Source organism: Oryzias latipes, chromosome 10 (genome assembly GCF_002234675.1).
Source record: "Oryzias latipes chromosome 10, ASM223467v1".
Classification (NCBI taxonomy): domain Eukaryota; kingdom Metazoa; phylum Chordata; class Actinopteri; order Beloniformes; family Adrianichthyidae; genus Oryzias; species Oryzias latipes.
Window position 1 is genome coordinate 15393678 of NC_019868.2, and position 13691 is coordinate 15407368.

The 13691-nt window shown below is 45.5% G+C and overlaps 1 protein-coding gene across 3 annotated transcripts; it reads left to right on the forward strand.

Annotated features, from left to right (window-relative positions):
* The first annotated feature begins 4482 nt into the window (after positions 1-4482).
* fgf18 (fibroblast growth factor 18) lies at positions 4483-13323 on the forward strand. 3 transcript variants are annotated; one of them, XM_011480199.3, is made up of 5 exons: positions 4483-6121; positions 9254-9293; positions 9413-9593; positions 11193-11299; positions 11410-13323. In XM_011480199.3, the coding sequence occupies exons 1-5, from the start codon at positions 6090-6092 to the stop codon at positions 11677-11679; spliced, it is 630 nt and encodes a 209-aa protein (XP_011478501.1). In that variant the 5' UTR covers positions 4483-6089; the 3' UTR covers positions 11680-13323. The 3 variants fall into 3 exon arrangements, with proteins under 3 accessions (XP_011478501.1, XP_004073338.1, XP_011478500.1); XM_004073290.4 differs by having other exon boundaries at positions 4486-6121; positions 9416-9593; positions 11407-13323; XM_011480198.3 differs by having other exon boundaries at positions 4492-6121; positions 11407-13323.
* The last annotated feature ends 368 nt before the right edge of the window (positions 13324-13691 follow it).

Genomic DNA, 13691 nt, shown 5'->3' on the forward strand with positions numbered 1-13691 from the left:
GTATGATAGAGGATAAAAAGGGATGTGTGAACAAGATGTACCGAGAAAAATGACAAGAAAGAAGGTTACCATCCTTATGGATTCCTTTGCTCAGTGCCTAAACATGAAACAGGAAGAAAAAAAAAAAACATGCCGGATCATCGTCCAACACAAACCACAGCTGCAATTCACATCACAGTGCACAGAGAGCACAGGATAGCTCTCACACATACAGACATGAAACACACAAACACAGCTATACCCTTGTTGACACAGTCTTAGCACATACCCAGGAACCATTCACACTACAGCCACAAATCCCACACACTCAGCTGTGCAGAGTCTGTCACTGAGGGTCATGACACACTCACTCAACCAAACACACGCAACCACAAGGACCATAATTAAACAAACATCCACCCAGCCGCTGAATGTTGCATATTTATATACAACCTCATTGGTCAAAAGTAATTACCTTATACACGATCTTAGAGCTCACAAAACGGCTCCCGCCAATCAGTGTCAGGCAGCATGCAGGGCCACTCCTACGCTTAAATCTTCTTCAGGTTTCATTGTGTTTACTCTGGTGCACTGTAGCATCTGTCTTAAGTTTTGTACATCTAAATGTCAGATATGATATTCAGATTGTCCTGGTTGTTGATGAAATTCATGACTGTCTCTGTTTTATTTTATTGGGATGTTCATTGGATCTCAAATACTTGGCCTGGAACTTGAAGTTCTGTCACGAGTTCCTGATGATATTGATTTATGAGCCAGGTGCATAACGATGTTGCCTTCCAAGTTTGATGTCTTTATGATTTGAACATACCACTTATTCAATGCAAAATGTCCAAACTTCAACAAATAGTCATGCCAGATGGCACAGAATCAAAGATGAGACATTGTTGCTGCTGGATTCTATTTAACTTTGGATGTTACCAAAGAATTATGTTCTTAGTTGATATGAAAGTTGCAGATGTTTCGGATTATTCAGCACTTTAGTTAACCTCACCCACAACAGCGACGATGAGCTTCTGAAGTCATTGAATATTTGCATTTTAACATTATACACTGCTTTGCCTTTAAGAAAACAGGTGGAGCCTGAATTGGCACATTTCTCTTGGTTAAACTAGGATTTGGCGCAACAATGACAAGCAAGATTATATGAGTAATTACCCTGACGCGTGTCCAAAGCACCATCAAATCCTCTAACTTGAATGTGTCAAAGTAAAGTTATTCCAGTGCTTCAGCTGGGCTATGTATAGAGACAACAGCTGCAGTGGATTTTGGGATGGAACAGAATAAACGTTCATATTCGTTGGATTAATCTTGTTAAGCGAGAGAAGGGAGCAAGCTGTGCACCACCAACATCGTCTCTAATAAAAACAATATCTCGCTTTTCCCTTCATCTCGCTTATAGCTCGCTATCGCCCTGCGCTAATTAATTCCTGCTCTTACTTAGCTGCAGCTGTCGATTCTCTCATCTCCCAGACGCGAACAAGTGGCGAACAGGTTCTCATTTCAAAGCCCGGCAGACTGTACACATTCTTTAACTTCACATGGGCCCCCTTGTCATCAAAGGACCTTATTAAGTGTCTCATACATTTACACATTGGGGAACAGTTTAAACTTGGCCCATGATTAACAGAGTGGGTATATCTATTCCAGAAGCCAATGTTAGGCTGACATCTCAGCATCTTATGTGAGCTTTAGGGTCCATGTCTGCAGGTATAAATCAAAGCCACAAGCCTGACTCTCCTTTCAGAATTCCCACATGCCTGCCTCTCATCTACACGTATACAGCCCATAACTTTTAGACAAAGCTAATTGGACACAATCCTCTGCACTTGACACATCTAAAAACTACAAATCTGAGCCTTGTCTCAACAGAATGATGGATTGCATTTGGTTTGTTTGGGTTTCCTAGAGTCAAACATATCAGAGTGTACAGCAAAGGAACTCAGCCAACATTTCTTTGAACACATTCGAGTTTTATCTGATTCTAACATCTTACTCACACTTCCACGCATGCATACACAACTGCTTTAATGAGTCAACAACTGGCTCTGAGCTCTGCTTCAGGTTGTACTCCAGTCACCCATAACTCAGAGTAGTGCGTGATGACCTTCAGGTCAGGCCATAATGCCCTCATATAATGAGAGTGCTGTTTTGGGATTTGTTGGGCTGTGATAGAGAAAGGGCACATACACACAATGCACCCTAAGTCTTTGTCTGGGTACTGAATGTATTGACCAGCACTGATCGATGTTAATTGCTAGACAGAATGGTCATATTGACCCAGCTCCCCGGATGAGGAAGCCTGAAGGCCCAGTCAAAGCAAAAGAAATAAGAAGAGAGTTGGGCCTAGAACTACAGCGGATAGCTCCAGATGCACACACATGCACACGGGTCTCATTCACTTTAATGAGCCAAGAGAGGAGTACAAAGGTATATCGTCCATCAATGCCAAATCTAATCAACACATCAGAAGGCTTATGTTAAAAAAAAGAAATATGTACATCCTGTCCTTGTGTGTGTCACTTTGATGTGTTTATGCACCGTTCAGTATATGCACATGTAAAATGATAAACTTTATGTGTGAGAAAGTTTATCTGTACTAGGGGGAGAAGATTTTGAGTTCTGGAAAACCTGTGAGGATGTTTCTGCATGCAGGTTTGTGTGCGTGTGTCTGCATGTGTGCCTTTTCCGTGGATCAATACGCAAAAGCTGCAGAGGCAAAGACATGAGCAATCAATATGCTGGCTGCAAACAGAAGGAGGGACATGGTAGATTAGAAATTTAAAAAAATCAGCAGAGATTGAGGACAGATTTCAGATATATAGGAAAGAGAGAACAATTAGGATGAAGAATTATGTGATGTAGAAACATCTATAGAAACATATTTGATTTAAATGAGCTTCTATTATTTTGGAAAAAAGTGTTTGCAGAAGGGAACATTTGCATTTTTATCTTTGCACAAACCCTATTGCACATATAATTGGAAATGTAAAACTTCTGCAGGTGCACATTTTGTTTTTTAAGTAGCTATTTCTTTTTTTATTTAGTGGTTGAGTCTCTTAAACCAGATGTCTAATATTCCCTGAGGTATGCACCATTACATGTGTTTAATGGTTTTTCAACAGACTTGGAATATAGAATCAAAAAGTATTTGGAAATTTGTGCAAATATTCTGAGCTTTGAACGTTCTGGTCTGCTTTTTTCTTCTATCAAGATGTACTGCACAGTCCCTTGTTTGAATTGCTGGGCTTAAGAGACAGGCCCATACCTTATCACCAGAAAGCAGTTCAAAACCCCTCGTCACAACATTCACACTCATGTTCCCCATAGCGTTGTGGTGAGGCCAGAAAAAAGCGCCCAGACACAGGTGCAACGATGGAGAGAGCCAGTAGTGGGAGAGGAGGCCAGACGTTTGTCTGTGGAGCATGACTGGAAAGCCATTCAACCACAGTGGCCCTACCAAGCCCCGCTCAGCTGTGTCCAGTTGCACAAGTCTGTGTGTGTAATTTGAAAGTACAATGTTGAAAAGAATAAGCCCAACACTTGGAGCCAAGATAACTGTCCCTCATGGAGGAGGCCAACACCCTCCCACCCTCAATACACACATGCACGGAAAATATGTACTTTCTATTCTTTCATGGCGCGCATGTGTGTGTGTGGGTGTGTGTGCGTGTGTGAATGAAAGGTATGGCAGGAGTGTTGTGTTGGCCTGGCGGGCCGTCTGCGGTTACGCGGCGGTGAGAGGGAGTTTTGGGAGCGCAGAGCGGGCGTTGCTGCCGAAATCCCTGAGAAATGTTCGTTTTGGATCCATGTCCGCGCGAGTACACCGCCCTCCCGACATCCCCCCCCCCCCCCCCCCCCCCCGGTTTAACTTAAAAGTTATGAAACAGGGAGTCAAGACATCACTTGAGAGCGGGAGTGCGGTGATCTCCACTTTCCACCTTCAGCCCTGACCCCGGGGCCACTGAGGCTGCAGGGGTGAGGATATTTTTGGAGGGATAATAGAGAGCAAGAAGTCCACTTGGTTCTAGGAAAGATATGCGCCTGACAAAGCCAGGTGTTTTTGTTATGATAATACCCTTCGAGGCATTTTTTTTTCCTTATTTCTCTTTCTGTTCCTGCAGGAGACATTTTCAAGAACCCATTTGTTCCTCCTATTTTCTGGAACGCGTGTTGCTCCCGGTACCATGACATCATTTTCATTGTTTCCAATCTATTTTCACAAATTACCAGAAATGTTGGCAGAAGGAAAAACAGAATAATGCACACGTTTGTCAGACAAAAAAAAAGGTGCCAGACTCTGGGAATCCACTGACAAAAAAAGTCCCTTTGAATTGCAAACAAGTGAACTTATTCCATCTCATTAGCAGACACGCTGAAGTGATCACTTGTTCAAATGTTTTTTTTTTTCTTTCATTTTGTTTTTTTTTTTTTTCTGAGTTTGTGCGTTTTGGACAGCATCGCGCAGCGAGCCACTAATCCCATTTTGATCCAATAAGTGTGTGTGAGTTTGTGTGTGTGAGAGAGGGAGGAGGGGGGGTGAACGGGGAGGAGGTGGGAAGGATGGGGGAGAGGCGGGAGGGAGGATTGATCCGCGTCTGTTAAAATCTTGTTCTGGTTTTTCTTGGAGTGAGGTTTGTGCCTGCCGACGCGCCTCTCCCGTGCAGCCCCCTGAAAAAAAAGAGCTTCTTTTTTTTTAATGAAAAGAAACCTTGGAATTCTTGAAAGGGAGTAGGATCTGCATAATACCAGGGAAGTGGATAAAAGCTCTCGGCTGGGTTCTTTTTGCGTTCCCTTTGCATTTTCTTCTCTGGTGTCTGAATGAAACGAGAGGCAGATATTTGAGGGAGCAGAACGGCGCAGGTTCTGCTCTGGGAGTCGATCTGTCAGCGGGATTTTGAGTAAACACGTTTTTGCCTGAACTTTTATTTCTTCGCAAACTGGCGAGATCTGCTCCTGCAACCTGGATTTTTTTTTTTTTTTTTTCCCCCGGAGACTTCACAGTTTCTCCCCCGCTCTCCTCAGAGAAAGTGTCCAAAGTTTCTGCGTTTAAAGAAAAAAATAAATAAATAAAAAGATCGGATTGCATTTTCCCCCTTCAAACATTTTGGGGGTGATGTCATCGCGCTGTGTTTTGGCAGGTATTGTGTCGAGAGGGCGCTGGGAGGACTGCTGCAACCAGGCGGTAACCAGCGGCTGAGCAGAGCGGGGAAGTCCGTAAAATCAGGTGCAAAGTGCGGCTGTCATTTCCTCGCTCGGGTGGCTGAGTCCGCCACCCAGTCACAGCTGTTCCCATCCTCTCCAGCCACCCCTCCCTCCCTCGTCTTTCTTTTCCCTTCATTATTCCCTCCTGTTCTCATTCAGCACTCCCCATAAATCTCTCTGAGCTGGACCGCTCCGGGACCCTATCTCCATCTTTCTCCAACACCGTTGTCCGGTGTCACCTGAGCTGCAGACCCGTTGAGCCGGCGTGGGGACGCAGACATGACCGAAAGCGTCTCGCATTACCCTGCGCCCGCAGAGCCCCCTTCTCCAGGTTTCCGTTTGCTCAATCAGCCAGCCCATGTCTCCCACCTCCACCAGCATCTGAACCCTCACTGCTGGGACTGAAGCTGCCTCCGGTCTGTGGCGGGACAATCATCATCTCACCGTGGAGCTCGCTGTTACGCACTGGATTACGCACGGCCGAGGCATCACCCTGCGGGGTCATCCAGATCAATTGGCTGTTTGTGACGCGTGAGCGCGCTTTCACCTGTTCCTCTCTTTGTCGGGCACGCGCAGCTTCTGCGCTTTAAGTCCTGTGCTCCCCCGCCCATCCACCCCTCCACCGGTCTGGACAGCTGTTAAAGGTTGTCAAGCGGTCAGTTACCCCAGCTTCACGCCCCTCGTTGCCCGCGGCTGCATCTTTGCCCACACCGGGAAACCGGGGCGCAGCGCTGCCGATGCCCACAGGAGCGGCTGTCAACTATTTGACTCCACGCAGCATCCACCGGATTCAAACCCCAGAGGGGGACTCTTCGGACTGTAGGACTGGCTCAGACCGAGAAAGGAGACTGTCTCTGGGTCAAGTTCCATAGTGGAGGGGGGAAGCGATGTGGTCCCTTCTTTCCACGTTGACCGTCTTGTAAGTCTCTTCCTTCACGTTTTCCTGTTATGATCTTGTGATAATCTGGTTCTGATCAGTTGTTTGAGGATTTTTGAGAAGCATGAACAGCAAAGAAAGAGGTCTGGGAGGGAGTTTGCAGTGTCTAGCAGTTACATCACTCCTCATAGAAAACATGCCATGAAAAGCTCTGTTTTGATTGGCTGACAGTTCAGGGTCATGGGGTCAGAGTCAGGGCTGTGTTACTCATAAAACCTGACAAAAACATCTTCATGAACATACTTCAGGGAATGACCAGTCTAGCTGAGAAAAGACGACTTTCCCATCACCAAATAGATGTTTCCCCCTCTTACAAAGTTGATTAAAAAAACTTCGACTTTAGTTTTAACACAAAAAAAAAAAATGATAAAGCGCCAAGAACAAATCTAAAGCATGGAGAGTCTAAACTCAGGGGGCTTGGGTTTGCCAGTTTGAGGTGTGTCTTGTTAAAAGCCCTGGGATTTATTTTTCTTCCTTTGTGCCGGCTGCATTTCTCCCAGATGGCAGTCATCTCCAGATACCTCTCATTCCTTACACAACCTGGACAGGGTGTGTGCTGCTGCCTGTGTCTCCCTCCCGCACAATCGTCCCACTTACTCACCTAACTGCCTACATCTGTCTGCCTCTTGTTGCCCATACCCCTTATTTTCCACAGATATTTGTCCAGATAAAAAAGCAGGAATTAATAACCGTTGAAAGATGGTGCCCCTGGCAGCATTTGAAGAGGAGTACTCTCACTGTTTAGTCTGCTGGTTTTACTTCAAACCCCACCTCCACCTCCACCACCACCACCACCACGAGTCAGTCATCTCTGCTTTCAATCACCATGGCAATTTTCTGTTAAACCTTGAAAAAACTGTCAATGGGAAAAAAGTCCAAAACAGCCTCTTTACCAAAAGCCACATTTTCATGTCTAGGCACTTATACTGTTTTGACCATCGCTACATCACTGGCTCTAATGTTGGCCAAGCGCTGTTTTAAAACAAGGCCGGCTGCAGAAGATTTGAAACCTCTGCACTTTGCTGAAACCCACCGCTCCAGCCCTGGCCTACCACACTAACCACCACTACACACGGCTGAAACCACTGCTCTGTGCTGAGTCTCCCTGCAGTCCAAGCCGATGCCCAATCCGTGGTTCTGAGGCCTGCTCGCCTAACCACAGCCTCCATATGGTGGATCTGCTGCGACGCAGGTTCATGATGTCAGATGGTTACTTGTTTTGGCAGCTGTCCCAGGCGCACCATGCCTGCTCTCTCTCCATACCTCCTATCTTTACTCTCCCAGACTTTTTGCTCTGCCCTTTCTAATTCATCAATTTTTTTCTTCATTTTCTCATCCCTCCCCCCACCGCCGGTTGATCCCGTCTCCCTCTTTCCTCTCTCCTTCTCTTTCTCTCTGTGGCTGGCATAATATGGAGTGTCTGTGGTTTTTGTGGGAGCGGGGGAATCCAGTGCTGAGGCACTTTTCCTGCAGCGTCCTCTGCGGCAGTGCAGCCGTGGTGTTTTAACAGCTGAGAGTCCTCACAATGCACAGGCGCTCCGGGTTTTTCGGCTGCGCAGGCAAAAAGTGAGGGCCCGTGCTCTGCTGCATTTCCCAGGGTGTCTGCATCTATTAGGGCGAGTCAGGAGCTGACACAAGAGCCGTGCCAGGGAAATGTTGAGACAGAGAAATGTGAAGACGGATGGTGCACAAGTGATAAACTCGGAGGGTGAATGGGTTAATTAGCTTCTTACACTCGTCTTTTAGATTGCTTTTCACATTTTTATCACAAATTCTCCTCCATTGCTCCTTTTTTTTAAAGTTTGTCAACTGCATGATATTTGATGCTCTTTCTGATTCCTTGGTAGCCCTCTTTGGGTTCATCTTTTCTGACATCACCTTGCTCTGCTCCGTCCCTGTGGTGTTGTGTACCTTTCAGCCTACCTTTCCCACCCCCCACTCTGCTCCCCCAGCATGTCTTACATTATGACCAGCTGTCAGCTGCTGGCTCCTTCTGTACACACACACACATGCCCTGCACACGTCTGCACATCTGTGTGCATGCCCATGACAATGCGGAGGAGTCCCCTCACTAACCCTAAACATAAAGGAAGATTGGAGACAGACAACGATAGCGGAAAGAAAGAGCGGACCCAGAGACGGGGAGGGAAGGATAAGTTGGAGCAGGGAAAGGGAGGATCGCAAGTCGGAGAAAGAGAAGAGGCATGCAGAAAGATAGCGAACGATGAGGTGGGGAAAGACAAAATTCATAGAATTGCTTTTCAGCCCACACACTTGGTTCTGAACTTCATCAAGTCTTCAGTCACTAATTCAGAGCTGTTCAAGGACTGCCAAAGTAGATTTTGCAACACAATCACTCCCTTACTAAAGCTGTAAATAACATGTGAAACATCCAAGGTCAAGGTCTACACCTCAATTAAGCAACGTGATAGAGTGGGAAGAATTTTAATTGTAAATATAACCAGCTGCTTCTCCCAAAAATGGATCTAAAAGTTCAGCAAGATGGACAACTGATAAGAAGTAATACAAAGAGGCCCTTCTAGGATTTTCTTTGTTCAATAAATCTGCAGGCTACAACTTCACAAAGTGAATCATCTTTCCACTTGTCTCGTTAGTTTACCGTCTTGCTTATTTATAGCAAATGTAAATGTAGCTACAGACCCTTTCCAGTACACCTGTAGTCCAGCCCAGCTGTCTACATATGAAGAGCAGCCAAACCAGCCACCCCATTTCCTCAGATATTTGGACCAAAGCGTGTTCTTCTCGTCTCGGCATGTTTGCCATTCAGCTGTGCTCCAATCGGGTCATTTGGAGGCCAGATTTTGGTGTGGCAAAAGTAACGGGTCAGATGGTGGAGTTGGACAGAAAGCTGGTAGCATGACTATAAACACTGCTGTGGCTGCTATCCATCTGCCGATCCCTGGATATCTGCCTGTCTGCATGTCAAAAGTTGCAGTGCCAGCTGCACACCCAGCAGTGTGAGTAATCACCCATAAGGAAATGAGATGTTGAACAGAGGGAACGGCAGACAAAAAAGAGATGGAAATGATGGTGTCATGCCCGACTCTTCCAACATTCTGTATTTCTAAACCCATCTGTTTCTACTTTTTCCAGATGTATCCAGATGTTGCTTGTGATGTGCAATCCATTACAGGTGAGCATCGGCATGCATGACAGTGACGAGTGGCACGAGTTGTATATTGCTTTTCTCTGCATATTCAAGCGTGTTGTCAACTGTCCGCCAAATTCCGGGTGTGTTTGTGGGTGTTCCAGCAGGTGCTTGGCGTGGATGGAGTCAACTTCAGCGTGCACGTGGAGAACCAGACACAGGTGCGAGACACCATGAGTCGGAGACATCACCGAGTCTACCAGCTTTACAGCCGCACCAGTGGCAAGCATGTGCAGGTGCTGGGGCGCAGGATCAGCGCCAGAGGAGAAGACGGAGACAAATATGGTAAGACACACGTGCACCGAGAAAACCGTGCCAGTGCACGTGATGCTTACTTGCACCATCATCACACACCCTATAATGGCTACAAGTACAAAGACTTAAAGGTTGACCAAGTACATGCATGAATGGAGACAAAATCCACCCGTGCAGGCACACTCACAAAAGGCCTCACACACGGGCCTCCCCAGGCTTTGGTAGAGGGGCAGTGGAGCTTGTCTTGGGAGTACAAAGACCTCATCGACTGGCTGACTCAATGATTCACAAAAGAGAAAAGAGACAGGGAAAAAGGCCACAGTGAAGAAAATAAAAATCCCAGTGAGTAAGAGGAAGGGGAAAGGCAGGTAGAGTGTCGGCCTGAGCGTCAGAAACTCATCTCCTTCATCGATCTCCGCATTGATTTTTCATCCTGAATGTTGTCTCCTCTGGTTTTAAAACAGCAGGCTTTCTCTCCCTCGCCCTACATCCATCCTCTAACACTCACTGTGTCCATCCCCCACATCCTTGACTAACCTATGCTTAAACCTTGCCAAATCAATTGGGAGATGAAAGCCAAGCCACAAAGCTAAACAGTTCTGTATGTAGCTTCAATGTGGCTCGCATGTCACATCCTGTTCATTGATAAACAAGTGAGATCGCACATGTTGCTGCACACTTAAGACCTCAGAGGTGGAGGGATGTCTTTGGGTTTTTTCATTCTTTTTCTGGCAGGGAATCACTCCCCAAAGGTGACTGACTAACTGTTACAGCAGTGTCCTACACTTTGCTACCAGAGGGACACAAAAATGGCACGGTGGCATAGCATGGAGTCTAAGAGCAGAAGGGAGATGAGAAGAGAGTTGGGGGAAGACAGATGAAGAGGGCAAGAGGGAGGGAGGTATTGATTTCTCCTGACCCCTTTGTTGACTAAGGTCATGTAGAAACCGTTTTAGGGATTTATTTTTAAACAGGCACAAGCGCTCTCTAAAGATGTGTAGTTAGTGAAGCGGGACTGCCTGGAAGGGTGAACACACACAGTGCACCTGCACACATGCTCACACACCAACTCACAGGGGCACAAGAGCACACCCACCCGCCTTAAAACAACAGTATCACAGATACCCAGTCTAAGTGTTCTCCTGCTTCCCTCAGCCCACAGTGCTCCCTCTTCTCTCGGCTGTTATCCTGCTTTCTGTCCTGTTTTTTTTTTTTTTTTTTTTTACAAGGGCCATTTGTGGTCAGGAGCCTCTCATCCATGTGTGAGATCAGACTTATCTGACAACCATCTGTTCACCCCAAGACAATTACATCTGTCTCTGATTTATTAGAGGGGTTAATAGCAACTATGAATCCTCAAACCGTGACTCAGCCTGAATGTCTTATCTGGTCTAGCAGAGCTTTTTTTTTGTTTAACATTTACTGGTAATCTGTGCTAATAAAGCAAGGTTACTTGGCCGTGTAGGAGGTCGTAAAAGTCTCTAGTTGAACAACTGTGAACAACTCAAAAGTGGGATATCTTTATCTTTCCGTTTCAGTGCTTGCCTTGTAGGAAATACAAAGCATTGAATTTCTCCAGATTTCTACGGATCTAATGTCTGTCTGTCCCTCTGTTTGTCCCTTCACAAGCCCAGCTTGTAGTGGAGGCCGATACCTTCGGTAGCCAGGTGAGAATCCGGGGGAAAGAAACCAATTTCTACCTGTGCATGAACAGCCGTGGCAAACTGGTTGGAAAGGTGAGACTGCATGAGAAAAAAATTCTACTCAGTAGAAAATTCTTCCTCCTCCATTCTCCTGACCAGCCTCCATTGTGTGCACCTGTGGTTTCTCTGCTTTTTCTCAGAAGGCCAGTAATCGAAGCGCCGACTGCGTCTTTGTGGAGAAGGTTCTAGAAAACCACTACACAGCATTAATGTCGGCGCGCTACACGGACTGGTATGTTGGGTTCAATAAAAGAGGGCGCCCTCGACCCGGCAGCCGCACGCAACCCAACCAACAGGATGGACACTTCATGAAGCGCTTCCCACCTGGGGAGCAGCCTGACCTCACCACCCCCTTCCGCTTCACCACCATCAGCAAGCGGGGCAATCGGGTCCGCGCAAACGGGCCTCGCTAGTAAAGGCTAATGCTAGCACCCACTTTCTTGTTGTCTTAAGACTTGATCTGAGCCTGTTAATGGCTAACCAAGTCATCCCTTATGTCACACATGACTGAACAACTTTTTTTTTGTTGGGACAAATATTGACCAGAAACTTGATGAATCATTCATTGGGGTTTACCTTTACATGTCGCCGAAATCGCCACTACAAGCCCCCAGTTAGTGATCATTTCTGTTCCTCTCCTGGACCAAGCGGACGATAGCTGGCCTAAAGCTTAAAGCTGAAAGGAAATGGTCTGTTTCTCTTCAAGGGCCTGAAATTGTGACAGAAAACTTGATGGCCAACCAGCAATCCGTGTTGCACAAAGGCCATCGTTTCGCAAATGCAGAATGCCAAGGTCTCCAAGACATCTTTTTCTAGACCAGCTGGACAATGTCAAGCATGGGATTACGACGGGACCACACAGAGAAAACACGCTGGGACAGACTAACTGAACAAGTGAGTGGGTGCTCAGCCAACAGATAAAAGGGAAGGAACAGAGGTGAACCCAGGGAGACGATGAGAGATAGAGTGATACAAACCAATCCAGTGGACATGTAATTGACTTTTGACATGTGACGCACTTATCTGTCTCACTGCTAAGTTAGTGGGAATGTTTCAGACTGCGGCATGAAGGCAGGATGGATAATAAAAGGAGGAATGGGAGAATAATCCAGTAAAAGTCGAGTAAGTGAATCCATAAGGCAAGGACAACAAGGACATGTATGTATTATGAGTGTGTGTTTGTGTGTGTCCGGATCATGAGGGACTCTGGATCCCCTGCATGAACCCTTGACGACTCACCGCAGGGACGGACTTTCGGAACTGGAATGTATAAAAAAACAAAACAAGCTGCACCAAAATCAGCCAGTCAATCACAGCTGAACCAAACCAGTGGCGACCAAAGACAACAGGAAACCTTCACGGTTTCGCCCGATGCCTTGCCTCCTCCCAGGACACAACAACCACAGTCCTTCTGCGTAGAAGGCGCATGCTCAACGGGGAGGATGCCTTCTCTGATTTCATCGCTATAGAAACGACCCAGGAGATGATGCTCATGCGAGATACCGTGGATACAGAGTGCTGCTACCCAGGACATTCAGTGAAACAAACCAAAGTGTCACGCATACAAACAAAAGAAAATATTTAAGGGAACAATTTATTGAAAGCTGTGTGTGAATGTGTGTGTATGTGTGTATATATATGTATATATGCACACATACTGTATATTATATATATAAAAGGAGACCCTAAATAAGCAATCTTACTATGATGCTTACTATAATTATAACTATAAAATTATTTCATTTATTTATTTCACTTCTGTGTGCAGCAGTCTCTCTCGACTCAGTAAACTTAAAAGAAATGTTTCCTGCGTCTCTTAGGTTCTTCACGTAAATCAACTGTGCAGATCCTTTTTTTTTTCCATGGGCGTACGTTTTTTTTTCTTTTATCTGATATTAGGTTGCATGATAAAAGAATAACTTGCAAAGAAAGAGGTTTACATTCAGCAAAATATTTCCTGACCCCCAGGAATGGTCTTATCAGAGCTTGGTTGCTTTTCTTTCTTGTGTAACATCAAAAAGTTAATCTGATTTGGATTCAGACAACTTGACCAAAAAGAAAAAAAAAGAAAGAAAATGAAAACAGGAGTATAAATATATTTATGAATATACATCAGCTTAAATGCAAAAAAATGTTTCGTAGGATCTTTTTTGATGAGAATGCACAAGAAATTTCCTTACTGTGTTACCAATGTCTCACTCAGTTTAACAAAACCTGTCATCAAGTTTACATACATTATAAATGAAGCTTGATTTTGATCAAGTTACTCAGATTTAACAGACACTCGTCTCTGCATGATTTCCATTTTGACAGTCAGACTTAGTGGATGTCATGAAATTAATGAAAAAGCTATAATAACTGTACAGCACCTCTGAATAAGGTGCAAACAGCAGAATGCAAAGCAAGTGTGGGAGCTCCCCGATGA